This window comes from Eurytemora carolleeae, unplaced genomic scaffold (assembly GCF_000591075.1).
Source record: "Eurytemora carolleeae unplaced genomic scaffold, Eaff_2.0 scaffold639, whole genome shotgun sequence".
Classification (NCBI taxonomy): Eukaryota; Metazoa; Arthropoda; class Copepoda; order Calanoida; family Temoridae; genus Eurytemora; species Eurytemora carolleeae.
Genome location: NW_019396548.1, coordinates 165,054 through 193,013, shown reverse-complemented (window position 1 = coordinate 193,013; position 27,960 = coordinate 165,054). Strand labels below are relative to the sequence as shown.

The following is a 27,960-nucleotide window of genomic DNA, read 5'->3' as shown; positions in this document are numbered from 1 at the left end:
CAAGATTTTACCACGCAGTGATTTATTACGATATAGGGGTGTACATTTTACTGAAAAAATCATTCTCCCCCCTCTTTGATACTCTATTTTGCCCCCAGAAATGAAGTATGTTTGCACGAAGCGCTAAAATTTTATTTTGTGTTTTATTCTCTGAATCTGGGAAATAATGATTTATTGAAAAAGAAACTTTTTAAGTTAAAATAATTTTAAAAAGATGAAGAACCTTGCCTTTTTATGTCCAATTTTTCATTTTTTTAGATATCCAAAAATATTGAATTTTTAATTCTTAAAAATATACAACCCTCAAGACCCTTAAGGATACGTAATTATTTTTTTTCATATTTTTTATTTTGTAGGATGAGGTTTGTACTTGAGAAGAACCTGACAAATAATCTTCATTGGAAGGATTTCAATTTTACATCAAAGGTTAGCAAAGTGTGTGAGGGGGGGGATTATACGGTGGTAAGCGATTATATCCATATATTGAAGACGACTTTATATTGAAGTTAACAAGCTGTTTGCGAAGTCCAAGTTTACAAGTAAACAAGGCTTCTTTAACTTACAGCTTTACTTTGTTTCCATGTTTTTGTGTATCCATAGCTTGGTATAAATCAAAATCAAAATTGAAAGTCGTCTTCATTAAATTNGGGGGGGGGGTAACCCACTTTATCCATTTTATTTTAAGAAGGAAAAACGAGGGAATAAATATTTATTTTGATTTATACCACAAGCATATATACTTTATAAAATTTGTTATACGAGCTCTTCAGCTAGTTTTTAATAAAGTATCTACTCTGGGACGAATACAAAAATTATTGATTGGCAATAACTTTGATAGTTTTTTTTTTTAATAAAACTAAGGTTTTGGACTTTAAAGGGTTGAGAATTTTTACCAATTTTAAACCTTTTTTTCTATAAACTTGCTTTCCTAACACTTCAAGCCAAATTTATTCACAGAGAAAGTTATAAACAAAAACAAAGCAAAAAACTAACGTTCATAACGATAGTTTTTACGATTTTTTTCGGGTTGATTTAGAACGATCGTTCTTTTATTCGTTTTTCCCCATATGTACTCTTAGGAAACATATCAAAGATTTAAACTTTTATAGAGCATTTTGAAAACCATGAAGGTTCTGATGAAGAAAAAAACGAATTTTTGTAAAAAATTAATATTTTTTTCTAATTCAGTGAAACTGATCTTAACATAATTTATTGATACACATGATAAATTTATATTGTTCCAGGATCGACAAGAGTCCCAGAAACTACGCAACCTTGGAAATCAAGTTTATCAGAAGAACAGATTAAATGAAGCTCTTGAACACTACAGTATGTCCATCTGTCTTGCTCCCCATCCTCTTCCACCCAATACATACATAAACCATTCACAGGTATATCATACCTCAAAACTTATTATTGACGGTTTTATTTAAATGCCCGATTTACCATAAAATGTATCATAATTGGTGTCCAATTTTTAATTTTTCCTTTAATCTTGCAAAATAATTTCTTAAATTCTTTGAAAAATATATTCTACCCCTATTGTGAACCAAATAGACTTTACTCTTCAAAACTGTTTATTCCTGTCTCCTCTTAAAACCCTTGAAGCCCATTGATCCCTGTGATTGAACTAGGATATGGAGGATAACTATACGTACGAGGAGCTCGCCCTGGGCTACGCTAACCGTTCAGCAGTCCTCTTCCAGATGAAGGAATACGAACTCTGTATCAGGGATATCACAAGGTATTATGTACACTTATAAGGGTGTCCCTCCCCCCTGTGATGTTGCCCTTAGAGTTAATATAAGAAATGGTATATGCATGTTTTGAATCCAACTTTTCAAGGCTAGTGAGGTTTTAAAAAACCCTAATAGTAGAACGGAAAAATGTTAAAAAGAATTTTTTAGTTTGACAAATAGAAACATGTGACATGTTACTACATTCTTTTTCATTGGTTTTGAAATAGTTAATTTTAGATCTGTAGTTAAAATAATAAAAAAAGTTATGGACTTTTTTGATTTGTTTTAAAAACCTACCAGCCGTTAGATCATCCATTTTTTAGTTATAAGAAAAAAAACAGTGGAAAGGGTTAAAAACACCCCCCCCCCATCGTGATTTGGTGTGGTCTTGAAAATCATCCTGGGGAATGACAAAGAGTGAACGAAAAAAAATGTCGGAGATATCAAACATTTGAACAATTTTATTGATTTGATAAATCGGATTATGGACAAATTTCTCCCTCAATTTTGAGGTTGCAAAAATTATTTTATTTTTGGAAATCCCGGGACGTTGAGTCAGCTTTAATTGTTACAAAATTAATAAAATGAAATCATATTCAATTTTTAGAGCCTTCAACTACAGTTATCCAAACAATTTGATGTACAAGCTTTTTGAAAGAAAAGCACGATGCCAAAGAGCCTTAAAGGTAAACTTTTGATTAACTATTGAAATTGATGATTTAAAGTATTTTTTTTAATACTACAAAATAAAAAAATTACAATTGACTTTCTGATTAGTTAAATATAAAATTTACATGCAAGTTTGGATTTTACTAAATAAAACACTGAATGGAAAATGGTTAAAAATGCACCTACAAAATCTGATTGATTCGATTTTTTGATTAATTGATTATTAATGAATTGTGTTGATTGAATGATTTGACATAAGTTGATTTAGAATTTGATTATACAATAATAAATTAATTTTTTTAAAGTGGATTAAATTATAATTTGATAAATTATACTCTAATTCTTTGGCTCATCTTGAGATTTTATGGCGGATTTATGGACTAAAATTCTAGTTGTTCTAGATTTTATGGACTAATTTTCTAGTTGTAGCAGATTTTATGGACTAAGATTCTAGTTGTGGCAGATTTTAAGGATTAAGATTCTAGTTGTGGCAAATTTTATGGACTAAGATTCTAGTTGTGGCAGATTTTATGTATTAAGATTCTAGATGTGGCAGATTTTATGGACTAATATTCTAGTAGTGGCAGATTTTATGGATTAAGATTCTTGTTGTGGCAAATTTTATGGACTAAGATTCTAGTTGTGGCAGATTTTATGGATTAAGATTCTAGATATGGCAGATTTTATGGACTAATATTCTAGTTGTGGCAGATTTTATGGATTAAGATTCTAGTTGTGGCAGATTTTATGGATTAAGATTCTAGTTGTGGCAGATTTTATGGATTAAGATTTTAGTTGTGGCAGTGGGTAAAATGTCCATCCAGATTAATCCTAGATAAACTCCAGGTATAGTTGGTCGACTGAATAGAGGAACTGGAAACGTAATTTCAAATGACTCTCCATGTAAAGAGGACAATGCCTGTTTTATAACAGTACCCTTGAAATCTTTGACTGTTCATCGAGTACAGAGAGCTACATGTTTAATTCTCTCGAATAGCGATTGAATTGCTTGAAAACCTGGTGTACGCTACGAACTGTGTGAACTCAACACAGCTGATCCGTTACTTGCGTTAAAAGAGGCTTTCAAATATTTATTATCTGGCACTTCTAGAAAGTAAGCATTACTATTTCATTAATCAAAACAGCTTGCAAACAAAGTACTCAACCATTAAAACCGTTTCAGTAGATTAATACGGAATGTCCGACTTCCTTGATTAGTCAAAGGTTTTATGAGAACTGTGAATCGAACATGCCAATCTACATATGAAAGGTCAAAATGTAAGTTACGCATACTGTCCCTTTAATTGCTTTGTGTTGTGCAGGATTATGCGCGGGGACTAGAGTCTATGAAGGAAGCTGAGATGTGGATGAAGTATTCTACGTTGAGTGAGACCAAATCTCTTACCTTCAAGAAGGAGATTTCTAAAAATATTGAATTTCTGGCGGAGAAGGTTTGTGTTTCTGTCAGGGGATTATACAGGGTTAAACACAGAGGATTAGACTTCAGAGCCGATTGTACGAAATTTATTTTATCTGTTTTCTTACATTTTTGATTCTCTGCAACTGAAAACTTGTTCCTTCCTTCGGGAAATCATAAGGCCAAAGAAAAGAGTTTCATGTCGTCTTTACAGTCGCATCCTTTGTTTGTAACCCTGCTTGAAATATTATATACCCAACCTAATCAAAAATGTAATTTTTCCATTTGTGTTAGAATTGTTTGTTCGGGGCCAAAGGTTTTACCGTGTGTGTTATCCCCAAATCAGGGAAAATGTTTTTTGTTGAATGTTTATTGTTGAATGGTTATTGTTGAATGTTTATTGTTGAATGTTTATTGTTAAATGTTTATTGTTGAATGTTTATTGCTGAATGTGTATTGCTGAAATGAAGAACATAAGTGACTTTGGGAAGAAATTGAGTAAATGGGTTAAAGTATAAATTAATTTTGTTTTCTTATTTAAATTTTAGATTTTGCACTTGTTATACTTAATCATTTGGTTATTAATTCTTTGTTAAGGTGAGTTTACTAACGATTGACGAGGTCCAGAATATGGCCGGTCTAGGCCCACAAACTTCGGGATGCTTAGCAAAGGTAAGCTCTACTTGAAAAATGAAAAACCTAAATTTTATCTTTTTCTTTATTTCAACAACTTAAAAGAGTTTTGTGTCTTTTTTGCTTTATTTTGTTCCAGGATTGTAAACTTATAAAATGTTTAGAGCGTCCCATATTATATTGGATTGTATCCAGGGCGTATTGCCAAATACGTTCAAATAACAGATAACTCAAAAAGTCTTTAACTTTCTGCATGAAACAGAAAATTCTTAAATATCAACAATAATTTTACTTTATATAATATTTTAATTTTTGGTTTAGGCAAATCCCAATTCAGAATTAAGCACGATCCAACATGAGATTGTGTACCCTACATATCAAATAAGATCTTCATTAGATGAATACATATGTTGGTTCCCTGGATTAGGATGAAGAGAACTTAAATATTGTGGATCCAGAGGTTCCGTGAATCCAGGTTCTCAGTATCAGTAGTTTTTTTTTCAGAGTCCCCCAGTTCTTGAGAACAGAAGCACGGAGATACCCTGCGCTTCTTCAGATGTTACCCTTCGGTATACTCCAGAAAAGGGACGGTTCTTGGTGGTTAATAGAGATGTTAAACCAGGTCAGCCTATTCTCCTTACAGGGGTTTACATTTTCTTGACTTATCAAGATTCCCCCTCTTCCTCTTCCACTTTTAAAGGGGATAACGCTAAAAATAAATTCTTGATTGTCGTATATTTTTTTTACCGCGGATCCGGATATTTTCTTCTTTCAAACTGGATTGGTTCCGACTTCAAATTCCTTGAATTTCTTTAAATTTCTGTAATATTATACTCATATTTAGACGTAAATAATGTTTTTCATTTAGGAGAGATTCTGTTGGTTGAGAAACCTTACTCTAGCATTCTACTTCCTGATTTCTACTCATCACATTGCCAGACTTGCTGTCAGAGACTTCTTGCACCCATGCCGTGTTGGTGTTGTTCCAAGGTAAGATAAACTTGTCAGAAACTTCCTGCACCAATGCGTGCTGGTGTTGTTCCAAGGTAAGATAAACTTGTCAGAAACTTCCTGCACCAATGCGTGCTGGTGTTGTTCCAAGGTAAGATAAACTTGTCAGAAACTTCTTGCATCCTTGCCGTGCTGGTGTTGCCCCAAGGTAAGATAAACTTGTCAGAAACTTCTTGCACCCATGTTGTGCTGGTGTTGCTCCAAGGTAAGATAAAATTGACAGAAACATCTTGCACCCATGGCGTGCTGGTGTTGCTCCAAGGTAAAAAAAAAACTTGTCAAAATCGTCTTGTATCCATGTTGTACTGGCGTTGCTTTATTATATTATAAAATGATTTAAAAGGTCGGTTTTCTTGAATTACGTTCACTTTCTGTATCATCATAAAGATTCATGAGATAGAAATGAAAAATCGGACTTTAACTCTAAAAATGTTTACTAAAAATTCTTTTAATTTTCTCTCCATTCAGTGAAAACAATCGTATAACCCTCAGAAAAAAATTTGGTTACGGAGATAACAATAATAAAGGGGGCGCCGGAAATAATTCTTAACAAGAAATACCCTGAATTTTTTTTTAAATATCTAAAAAATGGATAAAATTAATTATTTGTTTGTAGGTAAGGTTTTGCAGTGAGGAGTGTAGAGTTGAAGCTTGGGAAAGCTTCCATAAAATCGAATGCCAGCAACTGGATCTTATTGTCGGAGCTAACCTGGGAAAAAACGCCATGCTTGGTTTCAGGTAGGCACTAGGCAGCTTTTCACGCTACTTACACTAGTTCCAGGTAGGCACTAGGCAGCCTTTCACACCACTTACACTAGTTTCAGGTAGGCACTAGGCAGCCTTTCACGCCACTTACACTAGGTTCAGGTAGGCACTAGGCAGCCATTCACGCCACTTACACTAGTTTCAGGTAGGCACTAGGCAGCCTTTCACGCCACTTACACTAGTTTCAGGTAGGCATAGGCAGCCATTCACGCCACTTACACTAGTTTCAGGTAGGCACTAGGCAGCCTTTCACGCCGCTTACACTAGCTTCAGGTAGGCACTAGGCAGACTTTCACGCCACTTACACTAGTTTCAGGTAGGCACTAGGCAGCCTTTCACGCTACTTACACTAGTTCCAGGTAGGCACTAGGCAGACTTTCACGCCACTTACACTAGTTTCAGGTAGGCACTAGGCAGCCTTTCACGCTACTAACACTAGTTTCAGGTAGGCACTAGGCAGCTTTTTACGCCTAGTTCCAGGTAGGCACTAGGCAGACTTTCACGCCACTTACACTAGTTTCAGGTAGGCACTAGGCAGCCTTTCACGCTACTAACACTAGTTTCAGGTAGGCACTAGGCAGCTTTTTACGCCACTTACACTAGTTTCAGGTAGGCAATAGGCAGCCTTTCACGCCACTTACACTAGTTTCAGGCAGCATCTCAAATTTAAGCCGCGGCTCAAATTCTTTAAATTTGGCCTCGGGATTTATAATTTTGTAAGTTCAGGATTTACAATCGATCATAAATCAATCTTTATTTAGGATTTTAACTTCTTCTGGTAAAATCTATCTGGAGTATGTTGTAAACAAGGTATTTATTTGGTATTTTCATTTAACCAGTTAAAATTGATTTGTCTTAAATAGTTAAATATTCAACAATGATGCTGTAATATCTAAAGATGATGAATGATGATGATAATATCAAAAATGACAAAAGTGATGATAATCTGATGAAAATGATGATGATGGTGATGATGATAATGATAATGACGATGATTATGATGATAATGATGATAATGATGATAATGATGATAATGATGATAATGATGATAATGATGATAATGATGATAATGATGACAATGATGAAAATGATGATAATGATGATATCTAGATGAAAGAAGAAGCTAGTAAACCTGAATCTGCCCCTGTACCGGAAAAGGTTGGATTTAATGAAGATGCTGCTTACGATTCATCAGATTATAGGTAGATCATTCATTTATTAATCTTTTTATTCTAACTTACATTAATTCATTCATTCATGGTTTCCTTAATCCTTTTATTTATTCAAAGTAAAAGTAACCTGTTTTCTAAAATATTTTTTTGTCATTTCTTTACTTTTTTTACTTCTTTCTTATTTTTGTACCTTAAATTAGTTTTGACGTTAATCCACTTCTTTCCTTATTGAGTTAATCAATTACTCTTTTAATTCCATTTTTATCAACTAATCTCTTTTGTTATTCTTTCTTTCAATTAGTATTTCTTACAACAATTTTCCTTTCATCTTGATTTTCCTTTTTATTCATCATTGATTGATATTTTTTTTTCTAAAGAATAACACCTTTTGACATTGAGGATAATTTAAAGACTTTTTTCTCTCCTAGAACTATCTACAGCCTAGTGGGAAACACAAAGCAGCGTGGGGTAGGGGATCTGTTTAAACGCGGTCTCATGGCGGCCTTCATGCTTAAGATGCTAGAGCTCACGCCGTTCTTCTTCAACGGGGGCTCAGACCCAAGGAATGTCAAGCTTCAGGTAGGTTAAGTCCGGCTCTTCTTCACCCTAGTATCTTCTCCTTTTTCCTGCACACATGCAGTCTACAAATCCTTTGCGATATTTTATAAAAAAAAATAGACAATTAAAACGAAGACGACATTGATTTGATATATTTTGTTAAGGATAAAGTGCTGGTGGGAGGTATACTGTTAACCCATCTGCAGAATCTGCCCTGTAACGCACACGAGATTGCAGAGATTGAAATACCAGCTGGTAGTGTCAAAGATTCAGCACAAACTGAGATAGGTAACACACATATATAGAGAATTTTTGGCCTCTCTTTTTGCTAGAGTATATATTTTCAAAAAAATTATGCTCTGCTGAAAAAAAGGAAGTTTTTTATCCTTCATAATATTTCTTAGCCGAAAGCTTACTTATTTTCCACTGAATATAATTCATAACTTCTCGGGAGAAATATTATTTTTAAAAGGGAGTGGGGAATGATTTTTCAAACTAATATACACCCCTGTCTGTCTTTTTGTATTCAATATTTGGAAATCCGTCAATGTAAATGGAAAAAAGCGACATGATTTATTCCCCAGGGACCGAATATAATGACTTTAAACGGCCTACCACTGGTTCAATTTTGAATCACCTATTCAAAATCCTCTTAATGTTTGAATTCACATTAAATTCAGTCTCTTGATAATCTTTAACTTTAACTGTGGTATTCCAGGCGCGGCTGCTTTTGGTACTCTATCCCTGTTGAACCATTCATGTGATCCGAATGTAGTTAGAAACTATTATAGTACACAGGCTGTTGTCAGGAGCATTAGGTAGGATTTCAGTTCAGTTGGGAGGTTCATTAGATAGATTTGTCTTTAATAAATTTATCGATTGAAACAATAAAAATGTTTAATTTAAGATTCTTTTATTTATGGTTGTTGACTCATTTGATAGATAGAATGGTTTGTTTAATGTGTTGATTGGTTGGTGGGTTGGTTGGTTTGTTGATTGGTGGGCTGGTGGGGTGGTTGTTTGGTTGGTTGGTTGGTTGGTTGGTTCGTTAATTCGTTGATCAGTTGATTGGTTGATCGGTTGATTGGTTGATTGGTTGATTGGTTTATTGGTTTGATTAATTTTTTCTTCTTTAGGAGTTTAAAGGCTGGTGATGAGATTCTAGATAACTATGGTTACCACTATGCTGTAATGTCAAGGGAAGAAAGACAGAGAAAACTTTACAATCAGTAAGTTTTTTGTTACCCAGTCGCAGAGTTTAGAATTCTCCCCAAACCTCCCAACTTTTCTATTATAATGTTTTTTTAGCTCTGAAGAAAAAATAATTGTTATTGTTAAAATTATTTAGTTATAAGACAGCTTATTTAAAACCAGTATTTTTTTTTTAACTGCTTATTTTAACTAGGTACTATTTTAACTGTGACTGCACGCCTTGTCATGCAAACTGGCCGCTGTACTCTTCACTTTCGGTGTCTGCCGTACCTCTTCCTGGTACGCAACCAGAGCAGGTCTGTACTCCATACTGTTCTCTAGAAAATGTACACTGTGAATTTTTCAACCATTTTAACAAGATTTTAAGATTAGTAACTTACACAAGGCTATGGCATATGAATTTTTGCAAGGTTTCTCAAAAATCTTAGAAGCTTAAAGTTTTTTTGACTTTTATACTGTAAAACCTTTTATTAATACACGAAATCTTTACTTTGAAGAAATGAACTTACATTTTATTAACAACAATTTTGAAACTTTGGTACGCCTGCTTGTTTGTGTCAGGGTGAAAGTTTGGCACTGTGTAATCAAAACATACTTTAAACAATTTTAGATTTGTAAAGCTTTTTAATTTGAAATCCCTGATATGTTTAAAAACTAACCTAACTAAGCTGCCTTAATACTTAACAATCTTGTTTAAGGCAAAGCAAGTAGTTTCTGACCATCACAAATCTGCGAAAGCTTACAAGCGCTCTTTCGACCTTGTGCTTACAGGCAAATTCAGGTATGTTTCCCAGGGACAAATTTTTAATTGAGAGATTTGAACTGGAAAGATGGATTGACATATTTATTGATTGATAGACTGAATGCTTTGATCAATGGATTGCAGGAGGAATGAAATGATGAATTAGATATTGGATTGGAGACTTCCTTGAATGAATGAATGATTGATTGATTGATTGATTGATTGCTATATTGATTGATTGACCGATTAATATATTTATATAATGTGTATAGTGAGTCCCTGCCCGTTCTGCTGGATCACCTTGAGTTCCTGGACAAGAACATCACCAGACCCTTAAAGGAGTACAACGATTGTCAGGTACAGGAGAAAGTGCATTGGTTGATTGATTGATTGTTGGTAGTTCACAAAGAGTTGAATAACCTACAAGTACATTTTGAGATGAATGGGTAATATTAATAGGTTGTTTGGTTTTAAGTGTTCTTTACCCCGTGGGCGGTCTGGGTCTCCCATATGTCGAGGGCGGCCTTTCACATTTAATCTATTAATTCTTAATCTATTAATTGATGAATTGGTTGTTTAACTTATAATGGTTTTAAAGATTTCTTAATCGATTTATATTTTTTTTTGTCATTTATTGAGTCAATAATTGATTATTTTTTTATAGACTTCTTAAGTGATTAATATATTTGATTATTTTCTTGAATAGTTAATTTATTGACTGATAAATTGATTAATTGATTGATTAATTGATTGATTAATTGATTGATTAATTGATTGATTAATTGATTGATTAATTGATAGATTAATTGATAAATTGATAAATTGATAAATTGATAAATTGATTGATTAATTGATTGATAAATTGATTGATTAATTGATTGATTGGTTGATTAATTGACCAGTTGATTGATTAATTGATAAGTTAATTAATTGATTGATTAATTGATAAATTGATTGATTGATTAATTGATTGATTGGTTGATTAACTGACTAGTTGATTGATTAATTGATTAGTTAATTAATTGATTGATTAATTGATTGATTAATTTATTGATTAATTTATTAATTTATTAATTTATTAATTGATTAATTGATTAATTGATTAATTGATTGATTGATTGATTGATTGATTGATTGATTGATTGATTAAGTGATTAATTGATTATTCAATTTAGGAAGCGATCAAGCAGTGCTATAGTTCTGAAGGCAACTGCTACAGAACCAAGGGTAAAAAAGACAAAGAGATGATTGTCTAGAATGACGTCTTTATTTAAACCAGCAAACTCTCAATATGCTCTAAATTGCAATCTACAATCTACAATCTACAGAAAAGATCTACAACCATTCAAAAATCTCCAGTTAGCACACAACCTACAAAGCAGAATGAATTCAATATCTCACTTGTATCTAAGAACCGGTTTGTTAAGAATCAGATTTACAATTTTCTTGTAAGATGGTTTTTTTTCTATGTCTAATTTATATGCCGAAACTTGATTCACCTGTTTCATCCAAATCTCCTTTTGAGAAAGAAAAACTACTTTGTTGCGTATTTTGTTTTAAAGAGTTTAGACACTGGGTATAAATTTTCATATATTTAGATATTAACAATAGTAAAACTATTTTATCATAAAAGTACATTGCAACTAGAGTGGAACATATATTATTTTAAATTAAGCTAGACGTGAAATATGAAAAATCATGTTGAAAATAAATTAGATTATTCTGGTAGAACGGAAATTATATTCATTTAACCCCTTCCTTTTTTAAACATCTATTTAAAACAAAAACTATTTGATAATAATATTTATCGCATCAAGTTTGGAGCGAATATTATTTTATATTAAGGATGATTCAAAATAGGAAAAAATTGTTAAAAATAATTAGATCATTTGGATAAATTGCTGACAGATTCTGGATAATCAATTTTTATTCTAGATTCTGGATAATATAAAAACATACGAAAATAGAATTGTTCAAATTGCTATTTTAGAAATAGCAAAGACTGTAAAAATTGTAATTGTTAAATAGAAATTATAAAGAGGTTTTTAAACTATGTCTTAAGTTTTTTTATTGCATGTAAAAATAATGGTGCTAAACTAATTATAACAGTGTTGATAGATTTAAAGAATTTTTATTTGATAAACATGAAATTATTGAAAGTATTGTAAATAAATTGTTGCCATATCAACGTTGTTTCGTGGGACCCATTTTACAGTTTCATAATTGTTAACTGAACCTTATTAAAACTAGTGAGCAGTTTTTTAAAATAAAACTTTTGTGTTAAACATATTTTTTTCTATTTTCAGATTTAAAATGTTTTAATAAACACTTGATCGATTCTTCTTTATCAATGGCGACAGTACGAGTTCCGCAAAGATTCTAAGCGAGGAGGGGGGGGGGGGATCCGGAATAAGAAAAGGGATATTATATCACTGTCTCGATATTTGTTACTCCGCCTGGCGTCTTTGCCTTATATTATCAATTACTCCGAAGAATTTTGAGTTCTAAAGTAAAGTTATTTTTAAAGTTTGTTAATATTTGATTTGTTTAATTACTAAAATTTATTCTGTTTTCGAGCAAATTTCTTAATTTTTTGTATTGACCGTGTGACCTAATAATCTTATCTAGGAGCGCCAACCGTTCTTTCCTTTTAATGCAGGGTTGTCCGTTAAAAATAATCATAATAATAAAAGTATTAATGTTAGGATCGGTCTATATTTTTTCCTTTCAGACATCTTCTTCTTTTTAATTCCTCATAGTTGTCTCAAATAGCTATGTTATTTTTATTTCGGAAATCTACAACTGAAAACTGAAAACTGAAAAATCTGCGAAATCAAATACGAAAATAAAGTGATGGCATGAAAAACAACAACTGAAAGCGTCTTAACTGTATTTTTGCTCTTTTAAGAAGAAATGGATTTTCACGAAGAAAATCTAAATACTAGTGATTCCTCGATATTCAATTCCATTCTCATGTCTCAGATATTTACAAAGGTTAGAATTTTCTTATTTTCTCAAAAAAATCTGTCATATTACAGACTAGGGTAGGAACCCAGCTTTGCCTGGAAACAAAGTTTTCTTTTTAAGAGTCAACCTATTTAAGTATGAAGTTTTTACCAAGCTTAGAACATTCCCGTGGTTCTACCGAGTTCCTCAGTCAAAATTTGAGGCAAATCGGTTATGGGGTCCCTAAGTTATGATCGGACATACAAACAAACAAACACAGACTACTACTTTATGTTTATAATTAACTGAAAAGGTCTCGTTGAATTAAGTGTAAACATCTGAAATATTTTTGAACATTTTTAATTGATTTTCACTTCTTCTTAAGTTCTAATAAACGAGCTGTAACTCATTAATTAACATGTAAACATTTAGATATCTGATGACAAGGATGAAACATTTTTGAAAACAGACCAATCTGATCCTGACTCCAGGTTTTTTTAAATTTTTTAATTTTCATTTAACAAATATTATAATATTGAAATAATGTGTTCTCTCTGTCTATTTTTACCTACCGCCAAATAAACTGTCTTGAAGCCTTTTTCATCTCATTCTAAACGTTTTTTATCATCGACAAATCCTGGATCACTGATTCAAGATACGTGGTTGAACCGTCTCTGAACCTAGCTCAAATTCATCCAATCCGGTCCCTGGTATAGTGGGATATAATGAGCTTCAATTCAAGAATGTCATAAACGTAAAATACATTTTCTTTGAAATGAACGCAGAGAAAATTCCACTGTTCATGACTTAAAAGACTTTAAACTTGGTGAATTTCTTAAATTTTCAGACAAAACAAATTTAACTTCCATCATTGAAACTTTGTAAGGCACATAGTTAGTAAATCGTAGATGGCAAATGACGATTAAATTAGGCGGTTTTTTTTTGGTAAATTTGTTGAAGTAATCTCTAAACCCCAGCGGCCCCAGCAATCATGAATTGAGTATAGATTCACCGATAAACCATTTCTATCACCATTTTTACTCAAACAATTTCTCCTACATATTGTTGTAATGTTATAATTTTTAATCATTACATTAATTGAGAATTTTAATTAATTGTAATGGAGTTTAGTTTAATAAATTGAAAATTGTTTAAGAGATTCAGTTTGCGTACAGTCATATATGTTTCAAAATGGACAGGCTTATAATATTATGATGCAGGTAACCCAATCATAAAGAATAGAATATATCTCATTATTATTTTCTATTATCATTAAATACAGTGCTTAGGATCTAGATCCGGGTCCGTTGGATCCACAACATTTTGGGTTTTTGGATCCGTATCCGCTACAGTCTGTGGATCCAAGGGGCAAAATATCAACAAAAACTCTTTTAAAAAAACTTTTTGTTCTAAAATCTGAACGGTTGAAAAAAAGAAAGATTATCAAACCTTTCTTTATTTCTGAATGGTTCATCAATGTTTTCGCATAAGCGAATAAGAAGAAAAAATATTTAAATTATTCTTGTCTTCTGGATCCTGATCTGGATTCGCATCAAAATGAAATGGATCCTAAGCACTGAATTAATGAAGTTAACGTAGTTTTTTTCCGGGGCGTAGTCAGGAATTCGTCTAGGGGGGGCTTAAATTATTTTCTTTTCATGGGGGGAGCTCGGCATCCGTTAGGGCCTGAAATCCCACTGTTCCAGCACCCCCGGCCCCCCCCCCCCCCCCCCCCCCACTACGCCTCTGGTTTTATTTATATATTTTAGGAGCAATGTGCTGATCTAAACATCATCGTCGAACAAAGTATAATAAGGGTACGTTGTTTTCTCTTCAAAAAGAGGAATTCTTTTTAAAACTATTTTTTAATAGGTTGACCAGCTAGTTTTAGCAGCACATTCAAGCCTGCTAGAACATATGTTAAAAGACCTGCAGGTATAAACATTTTGAAATAGACTGAAGATGTATTTTTCAGTAACCTTTCTTCTTAAGAGTGATATTTCCGATTCACAACAGTACCTATATAATATGAGTAATAATGAGGCCTAGACATCTTTAAAAGTTTTGCAATCTGCCATTTTTCATCACTCTGTCTTCCGAATAAATCAGCCAATGATTGATAAAGAAACCACAATTAAAAATAATACATTTTTAGCTAGAAATATAAAAATATCTCCTTCACTCTTGTCCAGAAAAAGATTTTAAGGTCTACCGTTTATAAATCAGACATTTGGACAATGGACATTGGACATGCGTCTCTTTAAATGAAGGGTCACTTGAATTCATGTCAACATCCCCCTTTAATGAATATTTCACTAACCTCTTGTGTGTAGATTAGACGTTTTTTCTAGCGATACTTGTCAAGTTCAACACATTATTAAAAAAACTCGCTTAATCCATAAGAAATTCATTCAATATCATTGCCTTTTAAAGCTTTTCATTATGATGAAACTTTTTATTCTTTGAGAAAAATGTTATTTTACAATCATGTACATTGTACACATTGTAAAGTCATAAAAAAACTTGTTTAAGTCCCATATCTTCATTGATTTAAAAATGTATTTAACATTTTTGGTATTTACCTTAAACCTCTTTTAATAGTTATTACTGATTACACCTAGTATAAAAACATTTATTGTTCTTATTTGTCAAACCCAATTCGTTGTCTGTACTAAATCACAGGTCGGAGCTGTTGAAAAAAAATTTATTAAAAATTTCAAATGTTTCATTTCAGGTAGACATATGGCCTGAGATTGGCAGATCCAGAGACCACAATTTAGGAAAAGGAATTATTTCATGATTTTTTTTAGTTTTTTAGACAATATCATACCTCGCACAATCTATATATAAATTTGGCTTGTCTGTTTGTTTGTCTGCTTGTTTGTTTGTATCCAATAAACGTCAAAACGGCTGAACCAATCGGGCCCAAATTTTTTGTGGGACATCTAGGGACCCCAGGGAAGGTTTATGAATGATCAAAATTTTAAATATTTGTCTCCATCAAAATTCGTTCTTCATTAAATTTTTTAAAATTTTGAAAATCCACGAAATTTTTTGTGAAAATCCGCGAATTATTTTTGTTTTGTTTTACGATGTACACAAAGAGAACATGTTCACAATTAATTTAGAAGATAGGCGCGAAGCGCCCTATAAGGCTAGTCTATATATAAATTTGGCTTGTCTATCTGTTTGGGTGTTTGTTTGTTTGTATCCAATAAACGTCAAAACGACCGAACCGATCGGGCCCAAATTTTTTGTGGGACCTCACGTGACCCCAGGGAAGGTTTATGAAAGATCAAAATTTTAAAAATTTATGTTTAAAAATTTTTTATTTTTGAAAAGTTTTGAAAATGCGCAAAAAAATATTATGAAATCCGCAAACTTTTTTGTTTTTGTTTTATACTGTACAAAGAGAAGATGTTCAGAGATAAAGTCACAATTAAAAGTTGAAATAGAAGCCTAGAAAGTAGGGCGCGAAGGGCGCCCTGAATTTCTAGAAATACAAATTACAAATTATTTACTAATTATTAAAGGCCTTTAATCTGACATTTCCTTATTAGCCCTGGATGTACACATCGATTGTTAGTATCTTTTGTTTTATTGGAGTAATTTGCAAAACTGATAGACTTGCGTCAAAAGTTAATTTGTTTAATTAAATTAAATTTCATAGTGATTAGTACGAACATAAAGTTATGTATATATAAATAGAAACATTTTCATCGAATGTTGTGTTGTCCTTTAATAATAATGATAATAATAATAATGATACAGTAATAGTACAAATGTAATGGGAGCCTAAAATACATAATGCATATTGTAGTTTAGTTAACATTTTATTAGTCATCTAAGAAACAAAATCAAGACTTTTTAAATGGCTCACTGCAATAGTATCTTTAAGGATAAAGTAATTTTCAATTTATCTTTATGATTTCTTTTTTTCTAGAAGAACCAAAGATCTCTCTTATTCTACCCCTTGTCTCATTATCGGTAGAGTTTTTTTTTTAAATCTTGAAAACAAATTATATTTACCAAGATTCTGCGAAAATGATCTAAAATACTTTGGAAAATAGATCTTTAGATCGTAACTCTTGTTTTGTAGCCGATAAGATTAATTATAATAAACGTGATTTAATCGCATGCAGGTATTGTGATTTATTGATTTAAGTTATTCAGTGTCAATGGGTAAAATGTGATTAAAAGCTAAGCGTAATTTTAAGTGACAATCCATTCAAAGATAAAAAGGCCTGATTCACAACAGTACCATTAAATGATTTGTCTGATCAAGTAACATTAATGTTCATAATTTTGAAAATTAAATAATTTTCATCTTTAATTATGGTTTCTCTCCCGTAAGGGAATCACGCAGTTTTACTGCAAGGAAACATATAAAAATTATCAGAATTAAACACTAAAATAAAAAGACCGTATCTTCCACATTATTTATCAAATGAAGGTTTCAAGGGTACTGATGTTAATCTTACATGAAGGGTCACTTGAAATTACCCTTACAGTCCCTTTAAGAGGGTAATGGACTCCTCCCCCATAGTTTAACTAACTGAATCTTTTCTATGTACAGATAATGACTAGGATTGTGCACTTCCTCTACTCTGGGGAGTTGATGTACAATAAGTCAGAGCTGAAGGAAATGAGGGAAATTGCAGATATTCTTAAATTACGATTTCTAATACAGCAGGTAGTAATTATTAGACTTCAGGTTTAAAGGATAAAATCAACTGGTGAGGTTTTTCTCTAGTCTTGATTCTTTTCTCAAAAATATTCATTATTTTACCTAAAAAAAGTAATCTTTTGTCCCTAATATCTTTTGTTTTTTATGAAATTCAAATATGAAGTAAAATATGACATTTTTAAAGCCCAAACTTTAAAAACAAAATTTATTTAAATTTTAGCTTCAAGAGCTGGAAGATCTGAATTTACAGTCTCTAAAAGCAACCCCTGAAAACAGTGAAGAGATCACTGAACAAAACCTTCCTGGACTTAGCTTGGAAGTCAGCTGTGAGATAGGGATAGACACAGAAATCCACGAGGTGCTGGTTGGCAACGGCGGGAACCACTCCGAGATCCTGATTGGAGAAGAGGATACCGCGGATTTGTTCCTGTGTGGGGAGAAAGTGTTGTTTGTAGAGGGAGATTTAGAAACCCCTGTCCAGTCCCCTGCAACAGAACATGAAGGACAAGAAAAGCCATGTATTCTATCGGACATCAGCACTCTGACAAATATTAACCAAGAACATCAATGTGATGAGTGTAGTCAAAGGTTTTTTACAACCATTGATTTAGAAAATCACAAGAAGATTGAACATTCTGCCGTTCCTATTGATGTTGGAGAATTTAAATGCGATGTGTGTAACAATTTTTTTAACACAATGGGAAACTTAGAAGAGCATAGAAGAACTGTTCATGGGAACAAAGAGTTTTCATGTAACCTTTGTGATAAGCATTACACCCGTTCTCATCAGTTGAAAATACACAAAAGAACTCATACTGGAGAAAGACCTTACCCTTGTAGTGACTGTAACAAAAGATTTATAGATAATACGAGTCTCAAACAGCACATGAAAATTCATTCAGGTAATTCGGATTCATTTTAATGTTTTGGGATTTGTGTGATGGAAAAGAACTATTTTAATTGTTGCTTAATTTTGAGTGAAATATTCATAAAAAATTTTGTTTTTAAAAATTATCGTAGATATTCAAAACATTTTTTTCATTAAAAGACTAAAAAAAACTTACACGAATATGATCATGAGTTTAGGCTTCTGGATTCAATTGTTAAACCGGGGTAGTGGTAACCCCTTAATTCTCAAATCCAACCATTAGGTCACATGAATAATTCCATCTATCTATCATATAGGAGACATTAGTTCCAAAACTAACACTTGGCCCATTTATAACATTGAATGTTAGACATGTGCACAGATTGAAAGACTGGGTTTTTAAGGATCCCGGCCCATATCGAGAGTAAAAGTCGATGATTAAATCTATAACCAACATTTTATTAAGAATGACGAGGACAAAAATTCCTAATTTAAAACTATTTCTGAAATCAAAATGATAAAAGGAGTTCTTTTAATATTTAAACCCTTGACCGTTTTCAAGACAATGTCAACATTCAAATGTCAGAATAAGTTTCCCAATTAAAATCTGCCCCCTTTATCTATAAAGATGGGTAAGGCCTTTTCTTCGGGGGTGGTCGAGGTCACGTGATCTAATTTTTTTTAAATCACGAAACCTTGGGTCAAAATTTGTCCTAGGGAAGTTGCTACTACCCCTACTCAGAAATTTCCGGCTTCTAAAAAAGAATAATTTTACAGAAACTAATTAATAATTTGTTCAACATTCAGATGAGCTTGGATACAAATGTTCATTGTGTGGGAAAAAGTTTAAACTTCGAGCTGTTTTGAGACAACACGAACAAACCCACAATGCTGAAAGGCCCCACAAATGTGATATCTGTGGAAAAGGATTTACTTGCAAACGAAACATGCTGAGGCACACAGAGATACACACGCAGGTAGAAACTAATGATGAAATAAAGATCCAGTTTTAGATGATAAAGACGTAATTTAAAGTGACACTTTAAAGTGTCATGTTATTTTTACAACTATTCCTGAAAAACCTTTGCCTGTTCAAAGATGAATGAGGCATCCTTCCTTTTATTACGGAAAAATGATTTAAATGTAAAAAAAAACAACAGCATCTTTATCCATACTCAGATAAAGGTTTAAAGGGTACTGGTGTGACACGCCACCCTTTAAGTGGAAGGTCATTTGAAGTTACATCTACAGTACTTAAAGTAAAAAATATTTATATTTACTGTTCAGGTAAATCTGAGCATTCAGAAGCAAAGCCAGCTCTATAGCTGCAACCTTTGCTTAAAACCCTTTAAGCTAGAGAATCAGCTGATTGAACACAATGCCGCTGAACATCCGAACAATACTTTAGTATCAACTTCACTTGTATTCAGGTACAGTGTGCCCCACTGAACAAGTTAAAGGCCATCTCGTCTTCTTAAAACACAAAATCCTAAACCTTATTTTACAAATGAGATTATTGGAAACCAAAAAGACTTGGAAAGGCATTTCAAAATTATGGACTGCCTTTTTGTGCTAAAAAATATACTGGATAAATTCCTAACTTGTTAAGATTCCACGTCAAACTAAAGTAAATTTGACGTAAGATTGAAATTTTGTTTTCAATCATAACTTCTCAGAGCACTTGATGGGGAAAAACATTTTTAAAATTTTTTATATATTTTCTTATACTTGTTTAAAATCAAAACTAAAGGAGCTACGAGGTCACAAAGTCGCACCAGTAATGTCGCATAAATTTGATCTTCTCCTTTGTCAAGTTAATTCTGAAACATTCTTTGTTCAGTTTAACCCAGAACTTCGGAGCTATCAAAAGAATTTTAAAAGTGTTGTCTTGACAATTTTTCAATGGGTTTTGTTCTATTTATTAATTTTTTTATTATTTTTCGTGAACGTTCACAATTTAAATAGTTGGTACAAATTATACAGACAAAAAATTTATAAAGGTATACATCAAAATAAATACAAACACAAGAAACAAAACCATGACATAATTAGGTCGTGCATACAAAATTAATAATATCGTCAAGTTTATCTTGGTCAACTCCATTGATAACAATCTTATTGTTTTTTGCAGAAATTAGTTCATTTAAAAATGGAATCCTCCATTCTTCTTTCACTGGTATTTGAAATATAATACAATTTTTTACAATATGTTTGTCGATAATATTCAAATCTTTGTTGCATTTGTCTGCAATATTTCTCAGATTTTTTGCAACCACTGACCTTTGATTAAATTTTAAAAGATTTATCAAAAGTCTGATACAAATTTTTAACAAATATTTCAATAGAAATAAATCTACTGTAGAGCATAGTCATTAAACGAGATGACTGTGACAGTGGTTTAATAAAATATCTATGACAAGTGTTACGTAATTTAAACATAATTCTAACTGAAATTCTGAACACATCATTCAAAAATAAATTCCAAAATTGAATCCATAAATACAAGTTGCATAAAGGTTATATAATTTAATCAAAACTGTTGAATCTGCAAAGTAAACTTCTTGATTCAGGGAATGAATTTTAGCAATTAACTGTCCACGTTTCTGATTTATATCACGAGTGAATGTCTGTTTGTAGCGTGCATTCAAGATGTTTTACATGATCAAGATATGGTAAACCTGACAAAACCTGAAATTGAGTTCACAAACTGAGTATTTCTTCTAAAGTCACAGTTTAGATCACCACAAATAAGAACACTGGAAAGCATATTTTTTTTATCTTATAATATCATTGATCTCAGCCAGAGTTTGAAGAAGTTCTTGATCATTAAAATCATGTTGAGGATCGTTCATCAAATACAAGTTGAAAAGAAGGAGTGAACTTTGTGGAAAAGTAAACTTTGGTGCCTGAATTCTGAAGTTTTCCCATTTAATTTGTGAAACATATTTTAATAAACATTTCTTCTACATTGTGATTAAGCCTCCCTTCCCCCTTCCTCGGGTTATAACATTGTTATCCTTTCCAGCTGGTGTAGTGATCATATTGAAGTTGTCTCCACACGCCGAAATATTATACCTAAATCTCTGTAATTTTAAAAATAAAAAATAGCTATGAAATATTTGGGAACAGTTTTAAAAAATCATTATTTGCCGAATTCCATTATTAGTATGTTTAGAAAACGACATTTTTAATATTCTTTCGATGTCTCCAAAATTCTGGGTTAAACAGTGACTTATTTGACCAGCAGTAGTTTTGCTTTCTTCTAATTATTTTGATATGTTGATGACTGAGTTTATTTTCAGATGCTGTATGAAGAACTGCAGCAAGGTTTTCCCTTCCCAGGAACTTCTTTCATCACACAGGGAAGAGAAATGTGAATCAACAATTATTTTTGGTTTTATTAAAAACTACTAGAAGCGCACGGCGCTACCTGTGGAATGTTGAAAATACTGAAAATATTAGAATTATAAAATGTTTCGATTTTTTAGCCTATGTAACCCCTAGGGCACTCAAGGATTCCCTCAAAAACTTTCAGCAAATTTGGTCTATCCGTTTGGCAAGCTATAGCTAACATATAACATATAAATATCACGGGCAGCCGTAGTACATTTGAATTTCCTAGCCGGGTCAACCTTTCCTGTACCTAGCTCTATGGAAAGGACTAGCTGGTGCAACAAGGTTGACGCGGTCAGCCTTTATGCTTCATATAGGTTGAATTTACTTTTACTTAAGGGGCAGAGGTGCGTGATATATATATATATTAGAAAGGAGCTTTAATATATAGATTAAGTTTAGGATTCAATGATCGGTGTAAACTGTAAACTGTTAACTGTGGTATTTCTGATTAACAATGGTGTCTATTTCAAGTTTGTATGAAAAATGTAGAGATATTTATCATCTTCTCTTTCTTGGTTTCTTTAAAGAGACGCATTACTGTCTCAAAATTTAAAAACAAGAAGTTCGTCAGAATTAAACACTGTTCAGTGTCAAGCCAGAAAAACGATGATATCCTCCACATTTTCGGTCAAATGAAGGTTTAATGATTAGATCGACCCCCACCCCAACTCAATATTCACACATCTACACAGTTTGTTTTTAATCTTTGTGAAGAAACAATCTCAAGGAATAATAATTGTCTAAAAACATTTTTTTAGAAAGTGAATATTTGCAAATTATCTTTTTTCCATCTCATAATCTGAGTTCTTTTCCCTTATGTCCATTTGACAGCCCAAATTTTTATTTTGAATAATCTTTTTGTTTGTTTATATTCTTGTGATTTTTACATTTTTTTAATTTTTTAATCGATTTTGATGGTTATTATATCGTTAGAACTGACGATGGTCAACCCAGACCGAAATATATTTTCAATAAATGTGGAACTAACATCTACTTTTTTACTCTACAGAGGTTTGGTCCATCACCATCACTGAATTTTAAATCGGTTTAATGATTAACGTTGTGAATCGGGTGTTCCCTTATTAAAACTAAAGGTTACTGAAATTACAACAAGTCCTTTAAGAAATTAGCTATGTTTGCAATGTGGTCAGAACTATGTGGCATTTGTTTTTCAACTTTAGGTGGCTAGGCATTTTATATTGTCTCGGAGTTGATATATATGAAAATATGAAAATATAACCTTTATATATATATAACCTATATGAAAATATATGAATTAAAGGAAAATATATGAATTAAGGGGAAAATATATGAATTAAAGGGAAAATATATGAATTAAGGGGAAAATATATGAATTAAAGGGAACATATATGAATTAAGGGGAAAATATATGAATTAAAGGGAAAATATATGAATTAAGGGGAAAATACTAAAAAATTAGGTGAAAAGTATCTAAAACACTGAGCATCAATAATCAACGCACAATGTCATTTAATATTGATTTTATTTATTATATATTTGCATTAAACATTTCTCTTTATGTGCAGAAAAATAGTTCATGAGTTTAAAGATAAAACTGAAACTGAAGTTGAAAATGCTGAACCTTTCATCTGTAGCTGTGGTGTCTCTTTCTCCAGTTCGAGAACATTAAAGTAAATACCTGTTCAACAAATATTTAGTTTCAGCTCCTTTAATATTAACAAATTCATTATTCTATCAAATCATGTGCTTACTGTTATTATCAATATGCTGATCAATGAGTTAAAAGTGAATATTTTTTTCTAATTTCTGAATCTCTGGACCTAGTAAAATACGTTTTCCCTTTTTTTATTAATTTTCTAGTTATTTTTTAATTTCTTTAGTTTATTATTTGTTAATTAATTATTTATATATAATTAATAGGATTTTTTTACTTTTATATATTAATCTCTTGATTTAATGCTATATAAATTTTGTATCTCTATATTTTTCGTTTTATAGAAAGCATCAGAAAACCTCCCATACATCCGGAGGTCCATTTAAGTGCAGCCTCTGCAGTAAAGGGTTTAAGAACGACTGCAGCCTCATGAAACATATTTTGGTTAGTTCTCTATAAAAATAAATTTATAATCTCTGTTTGTATGTCCGATCATAACTCATGAACCCCTTGACAGATTTGCTTTAAATTTTGATTGGAAAACTCGTCGGGAGAACCACGGGAATACTTTTTAGATAAGTTTGAGATTTCAAGCTGAGTGGGTTTAGCTATTTAAAGGGGAAATTAGCTTAAATCGTAATTTACGATCAAGCGCGGGTAAACGGCGGGAGTAAGTATGAATACCCTGGGCAACATTTGGTTCTTAATGTACTATTATTATATTTTAAAAATATTATTGTCAGTTTTGTTTTTGTGGTGAACTTTTGTTTAAGGTTAGAGGTTTGATGCTTGAAAAATGAAGACTTTCAGATCTATTCATTATTTCTTATTATCAATGTTGATTGTTGGCATGTGTCTCCAAATTTGAAATCAGTGGGTCTTTTTTTGAAAAGTACGTTTTTTTAATCATTTGATTTGTGTTTGGTATGTTTAAGAACATGTTCTATTATATGTTTGATATGTATAATGTTTGAGAACTGTGTCTTGTTATTTCTTTGATCTCTGTTTGATCAATGATTGATTTTTGTTTGATAATAATAATAATAAAATATATTTGCAAATTTGGTCTTCTATTGATTCTATTTTATTCAACTGCTTGATTAGCTTCAAACACGTTAAACAGACAAAAGATTTACTCTGAGAAGTCAGTATTAGTTTCTTATTTACTTTTTTCTAAAAAATATTTTGCCTAGGATCATACTGACGTCAAAATGCGCCATATTTGTGACTACTGCTCAAAAGTTTGTGAGAGACCCTCAGATTTAGCCAAACATTTAAGGTTAGGATTAAAATAATATCAGTAAACTTTAAGTTTCTTTTAAAAATAATAGACTAGTAAAACAGTGTTCAGGTTTTAAATCGCCAAATACTAATTTTAATGATATAAGTATCAGAAAATACAAGCAGACTTATCTTGTGGTTTATCCTAATATAACTACAATTGTATTTAATTTGAGTTTTAAACAGAAATTTTAAGTGCCATATTAGATTTACAACTGTACCATTTTTAATCTTTAATCAAGGATTATCAGAAAATTAATAACTTTAAAACTGACCTTTTATATGTTCTCACTACCTTAAACTACTGCATTGTTTAGGATTCATTGTTTTAATTGATACTGAAAATCCTTCTTTATGTAATTTTAAGTTATCCCACGCCTATACAAGTGCACGCCCTATTCCCAATGGTACCTTTTATAGCATGTTAAATCTTGTCAATGTTATTCCTTCTTAGATAAAAAACCTCAATTGAAAATGATCAATTTACAGGAAGTAAAAAAAGAAGATCTCCGTCATGTTGGTCAGACAAACGTAAAAAAGGTTACTGTTGTGAATCGAACATGCAGATCTTTTATTAAGAGATTGCTTAAAATGACGTCGATAGTCTTTTAAATAACTTCCATTTCTGGTTAGAATCCATACTGGAGAGAAGCCCTACCACTGTGAAGTCTGTGATAAAAGATTTGCGGATATGTCTTTTTTTAAACGACACCAAAGGAAGCATGAAGAGACAACAGTTTTCTACTCGTGTGATGTTTGCTCAAAATCATTTCAAGTTTTGAGCAATTTGGAGAAACATAAACAAACTCATGATGGAATTTCACTTTCTTGTTCAGTTTGCAGGTTTGTTTATTAAATTTTTCGATACAAGAATTGTTATTGAGTGGAGTCCTGAATTTTCTTGTGAAAATGCGCACAAAGGAACTGATTTATCTTTGCAACCTGGTGTCGTTCAAACTGCAAATTCTATCCGATCAAAAAAGTTTGAAATATCTTAGCTTTACACCATCAGGTTGTAATGATATAAGAATTCATAGAAACTTTGAGTTTCTGGAAAAAACTCCGTATTCTTAAAGAAACTTTTAAAAAAATTGCTGAACATTTTTTCTATATTATTGTAATAGCAGGCATTTTTGATTTAAACTTGGTAAAAATTTTAAATTTTTTTGTTTGATACACAATATTAAGATTTGTTATTATGATATTACTCTATCTTGTAATCTATATAATAAAACAAGACATTTGTGTGTATATATATATATAATATATATATATATATATATATATATGTTGCGTATAGTCGGCCAAACGGCTGGAGCAGTCGGACTGTTTTTTTGTGGACACTCATGGGTCGCCGGGGGTTGTCATAGGCTAAACAATTTTTTGTTTTTAATATTGTTTTCTTTTTATAATTAAAAAAAAAAAAAAAATTCTCGGGCAACACTGGGCCCTTCAGTTAGTAAATTATAAAATATTAGATGTTCAAAACTACACATAATCTATTTATTCAGTAAAGAATTCTATGATGAGGTTTATCTTGAAGCCCATCTCAATCTTCATAATGGTGAGAAGACTTTTTCCTGTTCATTCTGTGGCAAAGGCTTCAGGCACGCAGGTTTGTAATTTTTCTTTCTTAAAATCTGCCAGCAGGGGTGTATGTTTAATAATTTTGTTCTGATCGGTATTTGTTGAAACAGACTATTTATATTAAAATCTCAAGTGAATATACATTCATTGTGGATTTACAAGTAAATACTTAGTCAGCACTCAAATAATCAAAACATTTTCAGGAATGCATTCATTCAACTTTTAAATAGGTGTGAACCCATTCTTGTTGTCTGTAGTAGACTTTGACATCTACCATTAGCAAAGGGTGTGAACCCATTCTTGTTGTCTGTAGTAGACTTTGACATCTACCATTAGCAAAGGGTGTGAACCCATTCTTGTTGTCTGTAGTAGACTTTGACATTACCATTAGCCATTACACTTTTTTTTTTAATCCAATCATGAAAGGAAAGTTCCCTTTTAATAACCTTTTCTTTACATTCCTTGTTTTAAGGTGATTGGAAGAAGCATGTAAGAATTCATACTGCTGAAACCCCCTACTCCTGCAGTATATGTGGTATACAGTTCTCTGATCCTAGCTCTAAATCTAGGCATGAGAAGCGACACTACAAATTTGAGGTAAGCAGTTTTTAATGCAATGCAATTGAGTTCTGTGCTTTAATTAAGTTCCATGTTGAGACAAATGGGCGTATCAGAAAGTTTAATTACATTTTATTTCTCGTCTTAAAATTTTCATCATCTAGAAGTTGATTTATAATCTAATACTTTAATGTTAACTCACACACAGGCTAGGAGGGGTTTAAATCTATTTTTAAGAGCTGGAAAAGGGACATTTTCTGTAACTGATGAGAGCAAAGACTATTTTTTTAAATCTAGAAATTAAACTTGTCTATTACATTTCAACCTGAATGAGACCAGTTTCCTAATGTGGCATATTTCGGTGACAAGTAAAGATGATTAATGACAAATTCTCACAGAAACATTGAGAAAGTACTGATAATTCAAAGGTTCTCCCTACGCCTTTTTTCATTTTTGGCAATCCCTTCTTTTAGATTAATAAAACAACTGCAGTACACCCTTAGTTTAGTATTATATTTCACTAGGAAGTGTTGGGTCAACCAATGGAGAAGAAGATGAACCTTTAGAAATAAGTTAACGATTCTCAAAAAGTTTATTGTGTGTAACCAGAAAAAAAATCCAATGTTTATATGCTATGTCATACCTGACTAAAAGCTGTTCTTGTTACTCAAATTTAAAACCTAAGGTGCCATGTAGGTAAAACATGAAAAAGGATAATATGAATCGTTAATCATATATAAACTATAAATTTGCTTAGAAATATTAATCATACTTATACTGAGAAACTATACTTACCAATATGTGTTGTTTTCTCTTGTTCTTTAATGTGTGTATGAATTTTCAAATTTTCAAGGTAAAAATTAAGCCAATTACCCATTTCCACAATTCCTTGAAGTATTTATTTTGGCAAGAATGAAGAATGATATCTATGTTTTGATTCAAACATTTATCAAAATAGTTTTTAGTTTTAAGGGTAAATATTGCATACTAAAACCAACCTTTTACCAACAACAATCTTGTCATCACTGTGAACCAAGATGTGCATGCTCTCATGCTAAAATCGAGCAACAATATGCCAATTAC

The 27,960-nt window shown here is 31.8% G+C and overlaps 2 protein-coding genes across 4 annotated transcripts; both read left to right on the top strand.

The window, feature by feature from the left end:
• Window positions 1-356: 356 nt before the first annotated feature.
• Window positions 357-11,459, top strand: LOC111705296 (SET and MYND domain-containing protein 4; the record flags this gene model as incomplete). Its single annotated transcript, XM_023477791.1, is given in 19 exon segments — window positions 357-426; window positions 1,245-1,391; window positions 1,635-1,744; window positions 2,347-2,425; window positions 3,731-3,859; window positions 4,423-4,497; window positions 4,963-5,080; window positions 5,327-5,448; window positions 6,086-6,207; window positions 6,996-7,044; window positions 7,345-7,436; window positions 7,835-7,985; window positions 8,129-8,252; window positions 8,683-8,782; window positions 9,101-9,193; window positions 9,370-9,472; window positions 9,875-9,957; window positions 10,191-10,275; window positions 11,094-11,459. Coding segments are annotated over 19 exon segments (1,933 nt in total), but the record flags the coding sequence as incomplete, so codon positions are not given.
• Window positions 11,460-12,240: 781 nt separating this feature from the next.
• On the top strand, window positions 12,241-27,658 carry LOC111705295 (zinc finger protein 431). Of its 3 annotated transcripts, none has more exons than XM_023477788.1 (19): window positions 12,245-12,912; window positions 13,297-13,355; window positions 14,021-14,084; window positions 14,634-14,681; window positions 14,737-14,799; window positions 15,599-15,650; window positions 16,808-16,851; window positions 17,441-17,557; window positions 17,772-18,453; window positions 19,227-19,396; window positions 19,707-19,849; window positions 21,722-21,781; window positions 23,363-23,467; window positions 23,796-23,895; window positions 24,645-24,730; window positions 25,366-25,575; window positions 26,244-26,347; window positions 26,792-26,916; window positions 27,402-27,658. In XM_023477788.1, the coding sequence occupies exons 1-19, from the start codon at window positions 12,832-12,834 to the stop codon at window positions 27,441-27,443; spliced, it is 2,355 nt and encodes a 784-aa protein (XP_023333556.1). In that variant the 5' UTR covers window positions 12,245-12,831; the 3' UTR covers window positions 27,444-27,658. The 3 variants fall into 3 exon arrangements, with proteins under 3 accessions (XP_023333558.1, XP_023333556.1, XP_023333557.1); XM_023477789.1 differs by having other exon boundaries at window positions 12,246-12,912; window positions 15,599-15,644; XM_023477790.1 differs by lacking the exons at window positions 25,366-25,575; window positions 26,244-26,347; window positions 26,792-26,916; window positions 27,402-27,658 and adding an exon at window positions 25,222-25,359 and having other exon boundaries at window positions 12,241-12,912.
• The last annotated feature ends 302 nt before the right edge of the window (window positions 27,659-27,960 follow it).

What these genes read in the sequence shown, in the direction of transcription:
- LOC111705295 (XM_023477788.1), top strand. Translation starts at nt 12,832, where the DNA reads ATGGATTTTCACGAAGAAAATCTAAATACTAGTGATTCCTCGATATTC. An exon ending in TGTCTCAGATATTTACAAAG is followed by an intron (nt 12,913 to 13,296) that starts GTTAGAATTTTC and finishes GTAAACATTTAG; the next exon opens with ATATCTGATGACAAGGATGA. An exon ending in AGCGACACTACAAATTTGAG is followed by an intron (nt 26,917 to 27,401) that starts GTAAGCAGTTTT and finishes ATATTTCACTAG; the next exon opens with GAAGTGTTGGGTCAACCAAT.